The following is a 21,474-nucleotide window of genomic DNA, read 5'->3' as shown; positions in this document are numbered from 1 at the left end:
AATGAGCAATTATATTATGTAAGATGCTGTAATTATGATGTGTTGTCTGTAGCGTCTAAGGGTACAAATGTGGACCTCAACTGTAATTGTGGTACTGATTCTAGCTGCTACAGAAATCTCTGTACTATAAAAGACATAAGCACACTCTAAATACAAACATAGCCTGAAACTTAAATAATAATTTCAATTTTTGATAGCTAGCATTTAAAGAATATTTTTTATAAGTCACATATAGTTATGAGAGCTCTGTCCAAAGTTATGACAACTGTTTTTCAATAAGGTGATATTAGGAAACCTTCTGATGACCTGGATTTAACATCTGGAAGGAGATTTGTTCATCCATGAACTGAGGTGTCCTACAGTATTTACCCTCTGAGCATGTGCTGATGTTCTGTAACAGAGCAATCAGCTGACACATCTGTTTAATCAGTACCATTTCCTGCCCTGACCTCTACAAACCGCAAAATTTGGAGAATTTCTAGCCTGTAATTCAAAACTAAACCTGTGCGGCCCACGCCAACGATTTTTGAGTGTGTGCAAGGTTTAAAGTAGAGTATTGAAGAGCTCTGTTAAGGTTTAGAGATAAGGCAGAAATGAGGATGTTGTCTAGGAACTGCTGATATGTAGTCAAGCCTGTAGTATCAAGCTGTTGTCAGATAAGAATGACATAGCTATGTAAAAAACGCGCTTTATGCCTTATCAAAACATTTGACTTAGACTGCTCCTTATTGGACTAAAGATCTGAACAGAGACAGATGCGCCGTCGCCTCCTCCCTCGCTGCTGCGTCCTCCTGTGAGGGAAGAGCAGAAATACCAGCCCAGAGCAGGAATGGCAGCCGAGCGGACTGCAGCCGCGCTGGAGGAAAACCATGAAGTTCAATCATCAGATTTGGGCTCGTTTGACAATGACGGATTTAGTATCCCGAAGAGACAGGTTCGGGTTACCGTGAAGTACAACAGGAAGGAGCTGAAGCGGCGTCTGGACGTGGAGAAGTGGATCGACGAGAGCCTGGACCGGCTCTACTCGGGTCAGGTGGGTGAGACAGGGCAAGGAAACTGCTTTGGATGGACTGCATTTTTATCTACTCAGAAATGTATGTAGATGTTTTTAAAGTGTAAATGATAAAGAAGAAAATTTTAAAAGCACAGTCAGATGGCATTGGCAGTCTTGAACCACAGCTGCTGATCTATGGAGGGGAGAGGAGAGGGGGGCAGCTGGGCTCTCCTTACAAGGACAAACCTCCTGCAGATGTGAGGGCCAAAGCTACTCCCTACTCTGAGATCTGTATCTTTCTGTGGGGTTTATGCCTTACATGGGCAGGGGGAACTGAGAGAGGGATGAATGATGGGAAAAGGAAGCTGAGAAGGTTATGCTGGTGGATGGAAAGCACTGTTGAATGTCCCTGGAGGAGGTAAACACTGTGATCTGGCTACTCAGGCAGCTCAAAGGAGATTGGGATCTCTCAGGAGGAGACATGGGGAAATGAGTGTATATTTGGACATAAAGTTCAGGAAAGCCAAGTATGTTAACCATAACAGAATTTAAATGACCACAGTGGTGAGCCAGCTCTGTGATGTATAAGGACAAACATGACCCAGCTTTAATAACCAGATTGTTTCCAAAGCCATGTATTCATGTGAAGCCCAGAACATTTGATGTTCAGCAAATGGTTCTTTTGAAACTTAGAGTAGGATTTCTTTGGTTTCACAGATCATTTTGTAGCAATGTCCAGCCCGCATTACTTTTGTCGTTGAGAAGGACCTACAGACAATTGACAATTAAGAAAAAAACTTCCACCTTGAAACCTCAGTATGGAAATAATAATACTAAATGAGTATGGAAATTTTGTCAGTCACAGTAACCAGACCTCAACTCAGCTGAATATGGAACATCAGTCTTTTGGAAGAATAATGGTCATTTCTCCAGAGGATTTCAGATGCAATGCCAAGGAGCAGTGAAGCTCTTCTAGCAGCACATGGTGACCTAACACCTTACCAAGACACTTCTTTTTGTTTTTTTTGCTTTAATTTGTCACTCATCTGTATCTGTGTGTGTGTTAGTGTACTGTGATGAAGCTGGTGGCGTGTTCCTGTTTGTGCCAAGAACCCTACCTAATTTTACAGACAGAGCAGTGGTGTGGATGAGTGGGAGGTTCAGTTCCTGCTGGTACAAGGACTGCTTGTTCAAACACAGCAGGACACTGTTAACAGTATTAACAGTGAACATTGTTACTGTTCAGCCCCCAGAGCATAAACAAATGCTACAAAGGACTTTACATGCAATGTCTTTGGTCTGAATGCAGTTTCTTTAAAACTGAAAATATTCTTTTGCAGATGTTGGTAAATGTGTGAGGATGTACAGTACTTTACTTCTTCTGAACTAGTTCCACAGCCCGGTCATGTTGTATATGGGTCACACACAGAATATCTCCTTGTGCTATATATCTGTGCTAAGATTGCATGAAAATACCTGTGATGTGGGACTGAGTGCTTAGCTTCTTAATTGATTTCAATTGAATTCTGCCACATATATCCAATAATACTTCCCAACACGTCAAAACAGTTTCTGGTGTGTTTAAAGCAGATCAGGAATATTTGAATATTTGCTTGAACCATTCCATTACATATGCTGAAATATTCCTCAAAAAGTGTATGGTGCATAAAGCAAAATGTTCACTTTCATCTCTTGATATAAAAATAACCATGTCAGTAAGTGTGATATCCTGTAAGCCTCAGTGCTGCTTTGGAACTAATGGGACTAAGCGGCGAAACCTGTTTAGGAAATCTGGGAAAGCCAAAGGAGGAATTGTTGAGGAAGAGCAAGGTTCAAAAGGTTGAACCCCGTGATATGTGTGTGTTGAAAGTGTATCTGTCTTGTATGGTAAGTGTATGTTTTTATCATGTGTTAATATCAGGAGGGTGACATGCCTGAAGAGGTAAACATTGATGAACTGATTGACCTGTCTAATGATGAGGAGAGAGTCCAAAAGTTACAGGTAAACATGACCCTTATCGTCACTTTCTTCAAACTGTATCACTGTTCAATGTTCATGTTTGAAATAGTTCATATTATTATATAGTACTTATTTCTGTGCAACAGTAGTAGAAGTAGAGATTGTATGTAAAATAAAGTGTATCGTAGAATACTAAAATGTGATATATATAATTGTTTGGCTGATTTGTTACAGTGTTGTTCCCTCTTTTGAACAGGAGCTTCTTCGAAAGTGCTGTAGCAACACAGAGGTATGTTTTAATTTGGAAATTATATGCCCATCCTAGATTACTAAAAATGACACACTGTACATGCAAATGTGTGTTTTGGCTAAATTGAAGCTGCAGCATTAGACGCCTCATCCCACAGTTATTCTAAATGCCTCAACAATGGCTTTTGGTGCATTCTTTTCTTTTTCCTTTCATTTAACCCTCAGACAATAACTCTTTATGGACTGAAGCATCAGCCTCGTTGTGGTATGGTCAAACATGCAAACATAGGCAAAAGAGCAGGGAGGGTCAATGTAACTGCTGTTTGTCTTACTCACACATCCAGCCTCTGTGTATGCTCTAGCTTTACTTGTTCCAGCTAGCCCCATCCATACTCACCTGCTTCTCCATCCACCCATCCATCATCTATACCCTCTTATTCCTAACCAGGATCACAGAGATCTGCTGGAGCCTATCCCAGCTCTCTTTGGGTGAAAGGCAGGGGTACACGCTGGACAGGTCACCAGTCCACCTCCTTCTCATCTTGTGTATTCATCCAACAGTATAAAAGCCAGTACTCTTAGACTCCCCAGCCCTCTCATCTATTACTGGCAAGCTAGTTATCCTGCCTATCTTTTGTTCACCTGCTCTGAACTCTGATTCTTCTTATTTCTGCCTGGTTTACCTGGATATGAGCCTGCTCCCTGTCTGTTTGTGTGCCATTACCCACTGGCTTACTTGTTTCTGTTTCTGATTACAGCAAACAAAGCCTCTTTCAGTGTTTATATGAGGAAGTGATCATTGTTTTAAGACAGACTAAGAAAGAAATATACCACATCTGGGTTTGTACTTAAATAGTTAAAATAGCCTCGGTAGGACCAGATGCAGCCAGGACTGAGATCCACTTTACTACGGCTGAATAATGTCTATAAAAGGCAAACAAAAGCAAATGAATTTGGGGCAAAACAAGTACCTTTGGTCAGTTTTAAGTAAAGACTGGAACTGGTCATTTTGCACACCTCTAATTTTACAGTTTCCATACCACATCTGGTTAGTTTGGTAACGGCTAGTGTGGTAACGGCTAGTGTGGTAACGGCTAGGGTGGCAACGGCTCTTCTGTCTTTGTCCCACCATGTCTGTTTACTTTGAATTCAATTCAATTCAATTCAATTCAATTCAATTCAATTCAATTTAATTTTATTTGTATAGCGCCAAATCACAATACAAATCATCTCAAGGCACTTTACAAAAACTAAAACTAAAAACCCAACAATTCCCTTATGAGCAAGCACTTGGCGACAGTGGAGAGGAAAAAACTCCCTTTAACGGAAGAAAAAAAAACCTCCAGCAGAACCGGGCTCAGTTTGGGCGGCCATCTGCCTCGACCGGTTGGGGTAAGTGGATAGAGCAGAGAGAAAAGAACAGCAACAATAAACAACAAATAGACACTGCAGGTTGGTGGGACCAGTAACTGCACACCAGCGATATACAGCTCCAGGATAGGGTAGGGGAGCTCAGTGCACCGATGGTCCTTGGGCAGTCTAGGCCTATAGCAGCATAACTAAGGGATGGTTCAGGGTTACCTGAAGCCAGCCCTAACTATATGCTTTGTCAAAGAGGAAGGTTTTAAGTCTAGCCTTAAAAGTACAGAGAGTGTCTGCCTCCTGAACCCAGGCTGGGAGCTGGTTCCACAGGAGAGGAGCTTGATAACTAAAGGCTCTGCCTCCCATTCTGCTTTTGGAAACTCTGGGAACCACAAGTAGACCTGCACTCTGAGAGCGAAGTGGTCTATTGGGATAATATGGTACTATGAGGTCTTTAAGGTATGAAGGAGCTTGATTATGAAGGGATTTGTATGTGAGAAGAAGGATTTTAAATTCTATTCTATATTTTACAGGGAGCCAATGAAGAGAAGCCAATATAGGAGAAATATGATCTCTCTTGCTAGTTCCTGTCAGGACTCTGGCTGCATTCTGGATTAATTGGAGGCTTTTTATGGAGATATTGGGACATCCAGATAGTAATGAGTTACAGTAATCTAGCCTTGAGGTAACAAATGCATGGACTAGTTTTTCTGCATCATTTTGAGACAGGATGTTCCTAATTTTGGAAATGTTTCGCAGGTGAAAGAATGCAGTTCTAGAGATTTGTTTTATCTGTAAGTTAAAGGACATGTCCTGGTCAAAAATAACTCCAAGGTTTTTTACAGTAGTGCTGGAGGCCAGTGTTATGCCATCTAGAGTAGCTATAATTTGAGAAAAGTTATTTCTGAGATTTTTTGGCCCAAATATAATGACTTCTGTTTTCTCTGAGTTTAAAAGTAAAAAGTTACTGGTCATCCAGGCCTTTATGTCAGTTAGACAGGCTTGAAGTCTGGTTAACTGGTTAGTGTTAACAGGTTTAATAGATAGATATAACTGAGTGGCATCTGCATAGCAGTGGGTGCAACAGGGTGAACAGAATCGGTCCTAGCACAGAGCCTTGTGGAACTCAATAACTAACTTTTGTTCGTGCGGAAGGTTCATCATGGACATGAACAAACTGGAATCTGTCCGATAAATAGGATTGGAACCATTTTAACGCTGTTCCTCTGGTTTGATTACTGCAGTCTTAAAGGCCTGTGGTACGTAGCCTGATACTAGAGATAAATTTACCAAGTCTAATAAAGATGAGTTCATTAATGGCAGGGTGTCTTTAAGCAGTCTAGTCGGGATGGGGTCTAAGAGACACGTTGATGATTTCGATGATTTACTGATGTAAATTCAGAGAGATCTATGGGAGAGAAGCAGTCTAAACATAACTGAGGTCCTACAGATGATTCAAGAGCTACTGTAGTAGGAGATTCATTTATTGCAGGTATAGGAAGCATCTGCTGAATTTTATCTCTAATAGTTGTGATTTTATTTGGAAAGAAACTCATAAATTCATCACTGCTGAGAGCTAAGAGAACACTGGGCTCAACAGAGCTGTGACTTTTTGTCAGCCTGGCTACAGTGCTGAAAAGAAACCTGGGATTGTTCTTTTTTTCCTCTATTAGTGATGAATAGTATGCAGTTCTGGCTTTACGGAGAGCTTTTTTATATGTTAGTAGACTGTTTTTCCAGGCTAGAAAAATTTCCTGTAAGTTTGTGGAACGCCACTTCCTTTCCAACCTTTGTGATGCCTGCTTTAAGGTACGAATATGTAAATTATACCATGGGGCTAGTGTTCTCTGATTCACTAACTTCTTTTTCAGAGGGGCCACAGAATCAAGCGTTTCACGCAGTGAGGTTACAGCACTGTCAACAATATGATCCATTTGGTAGGGAGTGGGATTGAGGCAGCTGCCCTCCACTATGTTTATACTTGGCATAGATGTAAATAAAGATGGAATCATTTTCTTAAATTTATTAACAGCGTTGTCGGATAAACATCTGCTGTAGTGGAATTTTCTTCCAAACGCTGCATGATCCATCATTTTAAATTCAAAAGTTATTAAAGAATGATCTGACAAAACAGGATTTGGGGGGAAAACTATTAGATGTTCAATTTCGATGCCATAGGTCAGAACAAGATCAAGGGTGTGATTGAAACAGTGGGTGGGTTTATTAACATTTTGAATGAAACCAATTGAATCTAATATAGAATTAAGTGCAATGCTGAGGCTGTTATTTTCAACATCTACATGAATGTTAAAATCTCCCACTATAATGACTTCATCTGATCTAAGCACTAAATCAGACAGGAAGTCTGGGAATGCAGTTAAAAACTCTGAGTAAGGGACAGGTGGACGGTACACAATGACAAGTAGAACTGGTTTTTGTGTTTTCCAGTTTGGATGCCAGAGACTAAGAGTGAGGCTCTCAAATGAGTTATAACTGTTCCGAGGATGAAAGTTTAATAATACGTTTGAGTGGAAGATTGCAGCTACTCCTCCACCTCGACCTGTGCTTCGAGGAACATGATAATTTTTATGACTGAGGGGGGTTGATTCATTCAGACTGACATATTCATCCTGCTGTAACCAGGTTTCAGTAAGATAAAGTAGGTCAATTTGGTGATCAGTTACCAAATCATTTACTAACAGAGATTTAGATGAAAGAGACCTGATATTTAATAATCCACATTTGACAGTTCTGTTTTTCTGTTCAATAAGAGGAGTGGTCTTAATTTTTATTAAGTTTATATGAATAACTCCTCTTCTGTTAACTTCTGATTTATTTGATTTATATGTTCGAGGGGCAGACACAATCTCTATGTGGTTTGAGGGGGGCGGTGGCTCTAAGGAAACTGCAGAGAGGCGTTTTGGACTGAGTCTCTGCATCCCGGTCCCCACCCTGGATTGCCAGGCTTTAGGTCGGCTAATAAACTGGTCTCATTACATTATAAAATAGGCCATTATATAAAGTAGGCAACAAAATGTGATAAGAAAGAAAGATTGTTGTCCAGTATATGAATTCGCACCACAATGGTGAATTAGTTTTTTTAGCAAACTTAGAATGCAGATGTATTTACTTGGGATTGATGGGGTGCAGAGGGATGAGACCAAAGAAAAGGCGAAAGGCAATGGCAAATTTATTTGTATATCACCATTCATACACTAGGCAATTCAAAGGCTTTACGTGGCATATAATTACATTAAAAGCATGGAAAGGAGCATTTAAAAATAAAGACATTTAAAATAAAATGCAATAAAATAAAATAAATTAAAATAAAATAAAGTAAAGTAAATAAAAATAAGATGTAAAAGCACATTAAGAAAATAGGCAGCAGTAAACAACAGTGTTTTCAGTCCTGATTTAAATGAGCTGACAGTTTGAACAGACCTCAGGTGTTCAGGAAGTTTGTTCTACAAGTGAGGAGCATAGTAACTGAATGCTGCTTCATTTTGTTTGGTTCTGGTTCTGGGAACACATAGTAGACCTGTCCCAGATGACCTGAGGGGTCTGGAAACCTCATAGGGAAATAATACATTTTGAATATATTTTGGTCCACAAACATTTAGTGCTTTATAAACTAGCAATAAGATTTTAAAATCTATCCTTTGACTAATGGGAAGCCAGTGTAGTGATCTGAGAACTGGTGTGATATGGTCCAGTTTCCTGGTGTTTGTAAGGACTCATGCAGCAGCATTCTGGATTAGCTGCAGCTGCCTGATTGACTTTTTGCTAAGACCTGTAAACAAGCCATTGCAATAATCTAACCTACTGAAGATAAATGCATGAACAAGTTTTAAAAGACAGAAAACCTTTTATTCTAGCAATGTTTTTCAGGTGGTAATAGGAAGACTTAGTGATGGCTTTTATGTGGTTGTTAAAATTCAGGTCTGAGTCAATGATTACACCAAGGTTTCTGGCTTTCAATGACATGGAGTCAAGGTGAGCAATGACCTTTGACCTTTCATTGTTGGGGCCAAAAACAATCACTTCTGTCTTGTCTGTATTGAGCTGGAGAAAATTCTGGCTCAACCATTCTTTGATTTGATTAATACACTCACATAATGAAATTAGAGGATTATAATCATGAGATGATACTTATATAAAAAGTTGGGTGTCATCTGCATAGGTATGGTAGTCAATGTTGTAGTATTCCATAATCTGAGCAAGGGGCAGCATGTAGATATTGAATAAGAGAGGTCCAAGAATAGACCCTTGAGGAACCCCACATTTAATTTTTGTTCGCTCAGACTTGTAATTACCAAGTGAGACAAAATAGTCTCTATCTTGTAAGTAAGATTTTAACCAATTTAACACCAGTAACCAGTGCCAGTAACTCCCACCCACGTTTCTAGTCTATGAAGCAGCACATCATGATCAACTATGTCAAATGCAGCACTGAGATCCAGTAGTACTAAAACAGAGGTTTTGGATTCATCATTATTCAAATCATTTAAAATTTTAATAAGTGCAGTCTCAGTGCTGTAGTGTGTGCTGTTTTGTTGAAAAACCACTTTTTCAATTATTTTTCCCCAAAATGGAAGATTTGATATTGGCCTATAGTCACTTACTGCTGAAGAATCTAGATTAGGCTTTTTAAGAAGAGGTTTTATAACAGCAGTTTTTAAGGCCTGGGGAAACTGCCCTGATTGAAGAGAACTATTTACATTTATCTGCAATACATCTGGAGCTAAGTTCTTAAAAACATTTTTTTAAAATTTTGTTGGTAAAATATCAAGGCAGCATTATGTAGATTTTAATTGTAGAAGCATTTCTGCCAGAGCTCTGTGATGAAGATCAAAATGTTGTAGATTCACTGGAGAACAAGGAGGCACAGGTGATATTGTGTTCCTTGAACTTCAGCTAGATATGGTTTGTCTTATCTTTGATATTTTATCTGTGAAAAAAGATGCAAAATCATTGCATGACTTTTTGGACAGCAGTTCAGAAGGAACAGATGCTGCTGGGTTTGTGAGTCTGTCTACAATAGAAAACAATGTGCGGGCATTATTACTGTTCCTCTGTTACCTCTGAGAAAAATGATTGCCTTGCATTTTCTGAATTTTTGGTTATAGTTGTGAAGACTCCCTTTGTACAAGTCAAAATGAACCTGGAGTTTGTTTTTTCACCACTTGCGTTCTGCCTGTCTGCATATTCTTTTCTGAATTTTAACCACTGTGGCATTTGTCCAAGGTGATTTTTTCTTGCTGACTACACCTTGGTCTTAATTGGGGCAATGGAATCAATAACAGTCATAACTTTGGAACTGAAACTGCTTACAAGATCATCAACAGTTGCTGATGGCATGGTTGGTGATGGTGCAAAAGCCTGAATGAATAATGCACAGCGCTTACCATTAATATTCCGCTTTTTGACTACTTCTGTTTGACCTTTGTTCAAAACAGCAGGGGTGGTTGTTTTAAAAAAAACACAGCAGTGATCAGAAAGAGCAACATTGGTCACCACCACCTCAGAAATATTAAGACCTTTAGAGATTATTAGATCCAGTGTGTGTCCCTTGATGTGTTGGATCTGTTACATGCTGAGAAAGCCCAAAGTTGTCCAGAGTTCTTTTGCACAGATTATCAACATGAATGTTAAAGTCACCCAATAAAACAATGTGTAACCTAGGTTTCAAATGCACAAATCAAATGGATGGATCATTGTGTGATTTTAGGTGCATGCTAAGAAAGGGTTAATGTTTTGGCTCTGTGGTCGGACATTGAGCTGGCCAATCAGCAAGCTAGCTAGCGTAATTGCCATCTAGCAGTTCCGCATTTCATTGTCCATGTTTTTCCGGTTTTCACTGTGCGGACACAGCATGTGCGCCGCTCAGTAAATCGCAAAGACCATCTGTTGCCATCCGACTGGAAAGAAATGGTGCACAGAGCCGAATGTCTGATAAACTGATGTGGAAACTGTGAAACTACTCAGTGGTCAGGTTTTTTCCCCGGGTACAGGAAACCCCAGAGGGATTTGAACTCATCTATGCCGATGAGTTCCATCTGAAGAACACCCACCTTCGGAGATTTGTCCCTTGGAGGGAGGATATTCCGGCACGTTTGACTTGAAGAGTTCCTAGTGGATACTAGGTGGCGAGCCAGTTTTGGATTACAGAGAGAGGATTTCTACGTAAAGGGCTTCCTGAATCCCCTCAATCACGGATTGTGTGGTAGGATCACTGTCGCTGACACAGACTTCAAGGGCCCCAACGGTTGACTATTGACTCTGGGAGAGTTTTATTTTATTTTTCAAGTGCACATTTTATTATTCAATTTATTTTCATTACTCTGTTTAAAGACTGTTTTGTGTCATTTACAAATTGTTATTAATACAATTGGTTCAATATAATTCATTCATTGTGTTGTTCCTTATTGACATTCAACCACTGGCTCATGAGAATCTGGCATCTTCTGGTGCTGGTCCAAATTTGATATTATTGAGATTTCCTAACTGTGCTCATATTACCAGGTCTTAAGTGAGGTTACAGTAATTGGCGAGCCAGCCAGGAGCCAGTTAATTTGAGTGTCAGTATTGAAATCATATCAAACATGGATTTCATACAGAAGTCTGGTGTCAAAATCCCTAATGCTGTTATTATTAGTGGGATAACTCAGATAGCTGAACAGGAGGAAGAAGTTCTTGACTTTCTTAAGAAGTACGGCTCAATTGGAAGGAGCCTTCTTGTTGATGATACCTTGTCAGAGTTCTACCAAAACCTGATTGTTGAGTATTCATATGGTACAGCCATTGATGATTTACTCCCGATTTTACCATATACATACACAGTGAAAGGAGATCCCCGTACTAGTTATACCATCAAAACACTAAGCAGTGTGTATACTACTAAAGTAGGGAGCAACATTACCAGTGGGTTTTTGACTGAGCTTAAGACTCTAGCCAAGCTAAGCGGCAAAGATTATGGGGAGGTGTTAAAAGAGATGATGTCTAAAATCAGTGAAGACATCGAAGCAATGAGCCCTATCACAGAGAGGGTTTCCCCCACCCATGTCGAGACTACCACTATGACACCACACCTTGACGAGCAGCAACTCTCTATCTTGCCTCCAGTCGTCTCGCACAAAGACGACGCTCTCGGTGGCACAGAGTCAATTCTGATTACTCACGGAACCAGAGTCCCTTCCCTTTCAGTAAGTGATGTGAACCCCCCAGAAATACAGAAGGTTGTCGTTGAGCATATCGTGAAGAGAGAAGATGCTGGCCAGCACTTGCAGTCTCCAGTGAGGCTCCGCCCCTTCTCTGGGAAGGTTCCCAGGCCGAATAATGAATCTGATTATGAGGCTTGGCGCTCACATGTTGAGCTGCTCTTAACTGATCCTAGCATGTCACAACTCCAGGTGTCCAGAAGGATTCTTGAGAGTTTGCTTTCACCTGCGGCAGATGTAGTCAGAGGTCTACGGCCTGATTCGCCTCCTGTGGCTTACTTACAGCTGCTGGACTCAGCCTTCGATGCAGTCCAGGATGGTGAGGAACTTTTTGCCCAGTTTATGAACACGCTCCAGGATCCAGGTGAAAGGCCCTCCAGTTACCTTCAGCGGCTGCAGATCGCTTTAAATCGGACTGTAAAACGTGGTGGGGTTGCACCTGGAGAGGCAGACAGGCATCTCCTTAAGCAGTTTTGTAGAGGATGTTGGGATAGTACCCTGCTGTCTACTCTGCAGCTAGATCAAAAGAGAACCAGTCCCCCTACATTCCCAGAGCTCTTGCTGATGTTACGCACGGAGGAAGATCGACAGCAGACAAAAGCCAATCGCATGAAAAAACACATTGGTGCTACTAAGCCACGAGCCCTACTTCAGTCACACAGTGCATGTGCTTGTGCAGAACCAAAAGAGAGACCAGACATCAGTTCCAATGCTGTTGAAGGTCTCATGAAACAGGTGGCTAACCTGCAAACCCAGATAGCCTCCTTTATGACTCAGAAAAAGGGAAATGGGGTTGGTAAGAAAGGAGCGGTTAGGAAACCTCAGGCCAAAATGTCAAATCAAGACAACACAAGTATAGATGTGTTAGTACAGACAAAGCAGAGTCAGGCAGCCAGGCCTAGACCATGGTACTGTTTTAACTGTGGGGAAGATGGTCACATTGCTCCGGCATGCACTGAGGCTGCGAACCCCGCTTTAGTGGCTAGGAAAAAGAAACAGTTAGAGGAGAAGCAGTATGCATGGGAAATGCAAAGCAGCTCCAACTCTCATTTAAACAGATAACAGTTCCTGTTGTGGGACAAACAGGAACTGAAGGAAGCCAACAGCGTCCCTCAGATGTGAGCAACAAAAGTAAAGCAAGTGATATCCTCGAACATTCCAATAAGAGCAATTCGTTCAGATTCCCAAAGGGGTTGGTTGGTACTAAAAGTACAGCTCAAGTTATTATTGACGGTGAGGAAGTTAACTGTCTAATTGATACAGGTTCACAGGTCACAACGGTCCCTCAGTCATTTTATGCACAGCATTTCTTAGGGGAAGAAATTAAGCCACTGCATGATCTCTTAGAGGTAGAGGGGGCAAATGGGCAGTTTGTACCATATTTGGGTTATATTGAAATGACTGTAACTTTTCCAGAAGTGTTTGTAGGAGCACCAATTGATGTACACACACTCGCCTTAGTTGTCCCTGATCTCAGAGCCACTACACAGCCCCTTGTACTGATAGGTACCAATGCCCTTGATGTATTGTATGACATTTATTCTGAAACAGGCATGACACACACTCAGCCCATTTCACATGGCTACAAAGCAGTTCTTAAAATTCTCGGGCTTAGGAAAAAGCAGATTGGTGCTAGCTATTGTGGCACTGTGAGGCTGCAGGGTGGGAGTCCTCAGGTTATTCCAGCAGGCAAAACTGTAGTGGTTGAAGGGGTGACTACAGCAAGTGGGTTTCAGCATGAGAGGTCAGTTGTTGTTGAGCAACCATCTTCAGTCTCTCTACCAGGTGGTTTGTTAGTAAGAACCGGCTTGGTCAACCTTCCAAAGCAGCGACCCTACAGGTTGCCTGTTGCAATTCATAATGAGTCTGGCCATGATATCACCATTCCTGCAAAGTGCACAGTAGCGGAAATTAGTGCTTACCAGAGCATCTTGTCAAAACAACACACGGTGGCAGAGTCACATGAGACATCCCCGACTCTTTCAGAAACTGAGTCGCCTCAAACCCCCAGCTTAAACTTCAATTTTGGAGAGTCCCCGATTCCCCCTGAATGGAAAGAGCGCATCACTCACCAGCTCAACAACATGTCTGGCGTGTTTGCACAGCATGATCTGGATTTTGGCCGAACTGACAAAGTAACACACCATATAAAACTCTCTGACAAAACTCCTTTTAAACAGCGGGCTCGATCGATACACCCCCAGGACATTGAGGCTGTTCGGAAGCACATACAGGAGCTTCTTGACGCAGGAGTTATCAGGGAGTCGGAATCACCATTTTCGTCACCAATTGTCGTGGTCAAGAAAAAGAATGGTCAGGTTCGCTTGTGCATTGATTACAGGCGCTTAAATCTCCAGACCATAAAAGATGCATATGCCCTTCCGAAGTTGGAGGATACATTCTCGGCACTCAATGGCTCCCAATGGTTTTCCGTCCTTGACTTGAAATCGGGATATTACCAAATTGAGGTTGAGGAGGCAGACAAGCCGAAGACTGCTTTTGTATGCCCTCTTGGCTTCTGGGAGTTCAACCGAATGCCTCAAGGGGTGACTAATGCCCCTGGCACTTTCCAGCGATTAATGGAAAAATGCATGGGGGACATGCATCTGAAGGAAGTGTTAGTTTTCCTTGATGACTTGATTGTGTTTTCAAAGACCCTGGAGGAACATGAGGCAAGGTTGATGAAGGTGCTTACTCGCCTTAAAGAATTTGGGTTGAAACTATCTCCAGAAAAGTGCACATTTTTTCAGATTTCAGTCCGTTACCTTGGTCACGTGGTCTCCAGGGATGGCGTAGAGACTGATCCGGAGAAGGTAGCTGCACTTAAATCGTGGCCAGTCCCCCAGAACTTACGAGAACTGAGATCTTTTCTTGGGTTCGCTGGGTACTATAGGAGGTTTGTTAAAGGTTACTCCAGCATTGTTAAACCTCTCCACAACCTTACATCTGGCTATCCGCCTTCTCGGAGGAAGGTCGGACTGAAGCAAAGAGCAGATCAGTACCGGAGTCCGAAGGAGTCCTTTGGGCCTCGATGGACACCGAGTTGCCAGCAGGCTTTTGAGCAGGTTATTGAGAGACTCACCTCTGCCCCCGTCTTGGGTTTTGCTGATCCCCAGAAGCCCTACATGCTTCACACCGATGCCAGTACCATCGGGCTCGGTGCTGTCTTGTATCAGGAGCAGGAGGGCCAGTCTCGGGTTATTGCATATGCAAGCAGAGGGTTATCTTCTAGTGAGAGTCGCTACCCTGCACACAAACTGGAATTTCTGGCATTAAAGTGGGCAGTAACGGAAAAGTTCAGTGATTATCTGTATGGTAACCACTTCACCGTCGTTACTGACAGTAACCCACTGACTTATATACTGACTTCTGCCAAGCTTGATGCAACGAGCTACAGATGGCTGGCAGCGCTGTCCACGTTCTCTTTCAAACTCCTTTATAGGCCTGGAAAGCAAAATGGTGATGCTGATGGGTTGTCCCGCAGACCTCAGGAGAGGCTGGTTGATGACCCCAAATCTCTAAAAGAGAAAGAACGCATACTCAAGTTCACTAGAGATCATTTTTCTGACCCAGAGTTCATAAATGCAGTAGATCAGGCAGTTGTGCAAGCGGTATGCGAGAGGCAGCTTCTCTATAGCAGCAGCCTCGACAGCCAAAGCAGTACTGATAACATTGCTCTGGTTGAGTGCCTTGCTGTCTCAGCTGATGCTGTGCCCGACAGCTATGCGCAAGAATATCAGCATGGGGGATTTCCAGTTATCCCCCACTTGACTGAAGCAGAGTTGGCAGATAAGCAGAGAGTTGACCCATGTTTAAGACATGTCATTTCTCAGCTTGAGCATGGTGACAAACCACCCCCCACCTTGAGGAATGAGCTCCCTGAGCTTCCACTCCTCTTGAGAGAGCTAAACCGACTGGAGCTTCTGAATGACATCTTGTACAGGCGACGCCAAGTAGGGCCGGAGGTAACTTTCCAGCTTGTACTCCCAGTTGAGCTTCGTGACATAGTTTTGACCAGCCTGCATGACCATATGGGCCATATGGGAATTGGCCGTACAATGGATCTCGTAAGAACCAGATTTTATTGGCCAAAGATGGCTTTGGATATTGAAAGGAAGGTGAGGACTTGTGGTAGGTGCGTACGGAGGAAGGCACCACCCGAGAGGGCATCGCCTCTTGTCAACATCAAGACCACAAGACCGCTCGAACTCCTCTGCATGGACTTTCTCAGCCTTGAACCTGACAGAAGTGGGACCAAAGACATCCTTGTGATCACAGATCACTTTACAAAATTTGCAGTGGCCATTCCGACGGCCAATCAGAAAGCCCGCACAGTTGCGAAGTGCCTGTGGGAGAATTTTATGGTGCACTATGGTATACCAGAAAGGCTCCATAGTGACCAAGGGCCAGATTTTGAGTCCCGCATGATAAAGGAGCTTTGTCAGATGGCTGGTATACAGAAAGGGAGGACGACACCGTACCACCCTAGGGGAAACCCCGTTGAGCGATTTAATCGCACCTTATTAGACATGCTAGGCACCCTTCACGACCAAGAGAAATCTCATTGGCGTGATTTTGTAAAGCCCCTGGTACACGCCTACAATTGTTCTAAGAATGACACGACAGGTTTTACACCATACGAATTGATGTTTGGTCGTCAACCCCGGTTACCAGTTGATCTGGTGTTTGGATTGCCAGTGAAAATGGGCCGGCACACGTCTCATTCTGATTATGTACAAAGCCTCAAATCACGTCTTGAACAAAGCTATAAGATAGCTATAGACAATGCTAACAAAACAGCGCACAAGAACAAGGCGAGGTTTGACAGGTGCGTAACTGCCTCAGACTTGGAAGCTGGAGATAGAGTACTGGTGAGGGATGTCCGCATTCGGGGAAAACATAAGATCTCAGACAGATGGGAGTCAAATGTTTATGTAGTGGTGAGCAGAGCAGGTAAACTTCCGGTGTATACCATCAAACCTGAAAGCAAAGATGGCCCTCTAAGGACGCTGCATAGAGACTTGTTACTTCCATGCGGATATTTGCCGAAAAATGAAAATAATGAGCCCGTCAGGAAACCTGCGAGGAGGCCAGCGACCTGTGCGAATCCTGCCGTGGATACCGGTGATTTCTCAGAGGATGAGGATGATGAAGTTATACCAGCGTACTGGTTTAGGCAACCCCCAGGTGCTCAGGTCTCCCAAACCTATGAGAGTGTGGAACAGGTTGATCCAGCGGCATCTGGTGCACACCAGCTGCAACATGCCACACCTCTGGATGTGTGTCCTGTGACGAGTCCTGTAAATACCCAAACTCTTGACTGTATTCCCAAAATCACCAACTCATTGGAGGGGCCTGCTTGTCACCAGATTGACAATGAGCGGTTGTTAAATGAAAGAGTCATACCCACCGAACGAAGCAGTACAGCAGACATCAGATATACAAGGGAAGGATGTAACTTGCCTGACACTGTTCACCCTGTGGAAGGAGGGAACTTGTCTGACGAAATTAATGATATTCAAAATGACCATTACACTCCATCTTCAGACTTGGTGGAGAGTGGTGAGGAAATAAGTGACCACGGAATTGATGAACCCGAGAAGGGTAAAGAGATTGAAACAGAGACAGCAGCAAGGGCAGAGACAGAGAGACCAACAGATGCAGGCCCCTTGGTCAGGAGGTCAGAAAGGATACGACAGCCGCCAAGAAGACTTGATTATCCTGAACTTGGAACTCCAATTGTCTCAGCAGTAAAGTCATTCCTGTACAGGTTGACCACTGCTCTGCTTGAAGCTGCAAATGAGGATGACAGCTCTCATCTTCATGTTCCGCCCCCTCCGATAGTAACGTCTCAACCATTATCATGTACAGGGACGCACATGAGTTCAAGGGGGGAGGATGTAACCTAGGTTTCAAATGCACAAATCAAATGGATGGATCATTGTGTGATTTTAGGTGCATGTTAAGAAAGGGTTAATGTTTTGGCTCTGTGGTCGGACATTGAGCTGGCCAATCAGCAAGCTAGCTAGCGTAATTGCCATCTAGCAGTTCCGCATTTCATTGTCCATGTTTTTCCGGTTTTCACTGTGCGGACACAGCATGTGCGCCGCTCAGTAAATCGCAAAGACCATCTGTTGCCATCCGACTGGAAAGAAATGGTGCACAGAGCCGAATGTCTGATAAACTGATGTGGAAACTGTGAAACTACTCAGTGGTCAGGTTTTTTCCCCGGGTACAGGAAACCCCAGAGGGATTTGAACTCATCTATGCCGATGAGTTCCATCTGAAGAACACCCACCTTCGGAGATTTGTCCCTTGGAGGGAGGATATTCCGGCACGTTTGACTTGAAGAGTTCCTAGTGGATACTAGGTGGCGAGCCAGTTTTGGATTACAGAGAGAGGATTTCTACGTAAAGGGCTTCCTGAATCCCCTCAATCACGGATTGTGTGGTAGGATCACTGTCGCTGACACAGACTTCAAGGGCCCCAACGGTTGACTATTGACTCTGGGAGAGTTTTATTTTATTTTTCAAGTGCACATTTTATTATTCAATTTATTTTCATTACTCTGTTTAAAGACTGTTTTGTGTCATTTACAAATTGTTATTAATACAATTGGTTCAATATAATTCATTCATTGTGTTGTTCCTTATTGACATTCAACCACTGGCTCATGAGAATCTGGCATCTTCTGGTGCTGGTCCAAATTTGATATTATTGAGATTTCCTAACTGTGCTCATATTACCAGGTCTTAAGTGAGGTTACAAATGCAATCAAAATCAATGCATACAATAGATAGTAATTTAGCAAACTCGTCAAAAAAATGTGCATTGTACTTTGGGGGTCTATAAATAGTTACAAATGTTGCTCAACAGGTGGATTTAGTATGAAGAGCAACATATTCAAAGGAGTCAAACAAAAGAAGCATCGTTAGCCACAACAGCTAAAAGAATGAGTTAAAGGATATGTATTTATTGCCAGTAAGTTCCATAATGAGCAGCAACCAGTACTTTCAGCAACAGGATGCATATTTGGTCTCTTCGTGCCATTTATTGACAATAAAAAAAATATGTATTGTCACCCAGTCTCTCTGGAGAGATCTCTACATATACTGTCTTCTAAATATCAAGTTCAACATGCATATTTGATAAGCTCTTGTGAATCATGAACTGCATTAAACTGCGTCAACACAAGCTAATAACAGACTAACAGCTGACAATTATTCACTAATAATGGTGATTAACAACTGTAAATATTGTAAATAGCACAGCACTCACTCAGAAGCTCTTCTACTCTCTGGACTTCACTATTTTTATTACTATTCTATTGCTCCCACCTGTACTTAATTAATCTTCTCACTTATGCACATATTGTGCGTACTATTGTGACAGGCACACTGAGCGGCCACTGTACTGGAGTCAAAGTCCTTGTGTGTCCAACATATTTGGCAATAAATCCGATTCTGATTCTGACTGGTTATACTGACAAATTCAATTCAATTTCATTTCAATTCAATTTATTTGTATAGCGCCAAATCACAATACAAATCACCTCAAGGCACTTTACAAAAACAAAAAACCCAACAAATCCCTTATGAACAAGCACTTGGCGACAGTGGAGAGGAAAAACTCCCTTTAACAGAAGAAAAAACCTCCAGCAGAAACAGGCTCAGTTTGGGCGGCCATCTGCCTCGACCGGTTGACGTATTTAGAATGACTGGGGGATGAAGCATCTAATGCTGCAGCTTCCAAATGTGAACCTTTTTTTGAAACACTTACCACGTACAACTCTGTTTTATTTCTGCCCCATGTTGTATCCACTGTGGGTGGCAGAAAATTTGAACTCCTCTGCTCCTCCTCAGACCTTCATCACAGAGCTGTTGGGAAAGCTGGAGGGAGTTCACAAGCAGGATGAGCTGCAGAGTGAAGGCATCGAGCATCCAGTCATCTGTCACAGCCCATACCGCCACGAGCCCTACCACTTTAACCACCCACATCACCACCCACATCACCACAACGTCCACCACAGACAAGGCCAAAACCAGACACTCTGACAGCTCCCAGCACACTAACAAACATGCTAATGAGACAAAAACACTCAACACAAAAATAAAAAAAAACACTACTTTACAAGTTTGGAAGGATTAGTGTGGCATTGGGGGAATTGTGCTTATTTACCTTCTTGCCAAGGGTTAGATGAAAAGATTGTTACTGCTCTCATATTTGTTCCTTAATGGTACCCTGTGGAGTCTTTGACCATTATAAGCACTATGAAGCAATATTAGCAATATAATTGACCAATTCTGTGTTCTTCTGAGATGCACAAGGATGCACATACATGGGCATGTGGGTAACAAGAAATTTTTATATCTTGCTTTTAGCCGAGAAATAGTCCAGCACCTAAACCTAAGGTTTTTACACTTTTTTGTAAGGATTAATAAAAAGAATAACACAATCAATCATCAAATAGGATGATTTATATAACTGATACTACTCTCATAGCATTAGGGTAAATTTATTTGCATCATCAAAAAATTGCAGCTCTCACTTTTACTCAACTGGAAACATACTCTAATGGACACACAGTTGGATGCAACAATATTTGGAAGTAACTGATAAAGTATTTGATGAAATAGATGAAAAGGATCAACAAAACAGAATATACACCTGTCATTCATCACAGGCTAATACTGCAAGGGTGGATTTTACACTGAAAACATCACTGTCTAAGTTAGGGCAGGGACACACCAAGCTGATGGCAAAAAACTAGCTGTGCCACTGAGCATCACTTTCGTCTTGAGCAAAAAGTGGCCAAAAAGTCAGTCACTACTCAGACTACAGCTGACGGCCAACTAGGTGGCCATAGTCTGTATTTGTCATTTTAAAAAGTGGAAGTGGAATATCTATACTACTAATACACACGCTTTAAACAAAGCAGCGTCCGCTGACCATTTTGTAGCTGCTTTTAATCAAGAGCATGTCAGATAAGAAGTTGCAAATGGCACCATTGTTGTCAGCCCTTGGTCTTTTGGATGTGGAAGAAGAAAAGGAGAAGTGAAAAATGAGAAGTTGCCTTAAATGAAGGAAATCATGAATCGTCCACTGATCTGCTAAGCTGAACAGCCGATCACAGCAGTCTCTCACAGATGATGCTTATGGAACCAGAACAGTAATAGTTACACATTGGCACTGAAAAATAGTACCCAGCCCTGCCCCTCACAGCCCTCCCCACCTCGCCAGAACTTCTTCTTCTTCTCCTCCTTTCGGCTGCTCCCTTCAGGGGTGGCCACAGCGAATCATCTGCCTCCATTTTACCCTATCCTCTGTATCCTCCTCACCCACACCAACTATCCTCACGTCCTCTTTCACTACATCCAAGAATCTCCTCTTTGGTCTTCCTCTAGGCCTCCTTCCTGGCAGCGCTAACCTCAGCATCCTTTTACCAATGTATTCACTGTCCCTCCTCTGAACATGTCCAAACCATCTCAATCTGGCTTCCCTGGCTTTTTCTCCAAAACATCTAACATGAGCTGTCCCTCTGATGTACTCATTCCTGATCCTATCCATCCTCATCACTCCCAAAGAGAACCTCAACATCTTCAGCTCTGCTACCTCCAGCTCTGCCTCCTGTCTTTTTCTCAGTGCCACTGTCTCTAAACCAGACAACATTGCTGGTCTCACCACTGTCTTGT

The 21,474-nt window shown here is 42.4% G+C and overlaps 1 protein-coding gene across 1 annotated transcript; it reads left to right on the top strand.

Moving 5' to 3' along the window:
* The first annotated feature begins 789 nt into the window (after nucleotides 1-789).
* Nucleotides 790-21,145, top strand: ppp1r14aa (protein phosphatase 1, regulatory (inhibitor) subunit 14Aa). Its single transcript, XM_026328692.1, has 4 exons — nucleotides 790-1,033; nucleotides 2,916-2,996; nucleotides 3,211-3,243; nucleotides 19,645-21,145. The coding sequence occupies exons 1-4, from the start codon at nucleotides 830-832 to the stop codon at nucleotides 19,834-19,836; spliced, it is 510 nt and encodes a 169-aa protein (XP_026184477.1). The 5' UTR covers nucleotides 790-829; the 3' UTR covers nucleotides 19,837-21,145.
* The last annotated feature ends 329 nt before the right edge of the window (nucleotides 21,146-21,474 follow it).

This window comes from Mastacembelus armatus, chromosome 14 (assembly GCF_900324485.2).
Source record: "Mastacembelus armatus chromosome 14, fMasArm1.2, whole genome shotgun sequence".
Lineage (NCBI taxonomy): Eukaryota > Metazoa > Chordata > Actinopteri > Synbranchiformes > Mastacembelidae > Mastacembelus > Mastacembelus armatus.
Note: the sequence above shows the minus strand (reverse complement) of the source record. Positions and strands in the feature narration are given on the sequence as shown.

What these genes read in the sequence shown, in the direction of transcription:
- ppp1r14aa (XM_026328692.1), top strand. Translation starts at nt 830, where the DNA reads ATGGCAGCCGAGCGGACTGCAGCCGCGCTGGAGGAAAACCATGAAGTT. An exon ending in ACCGGCTCTACTCGGGTCAG is followed by an intron (nt 1,034 to 2,915) that starts GTGGGTGAGACA and finishes TGTTAATATCAG; the next exon opens with GAGGGTGACATGCCTGAAGA. An exon ending in AGAGAGTCCAAAAGTTACAG is followed by an intron (nt 2,997 to 3,210) that starts GTAAACATGACC and finishes TCTTTTGAACAG; the next exon opens with GAGCTTCTTCGAAAGTGCTG.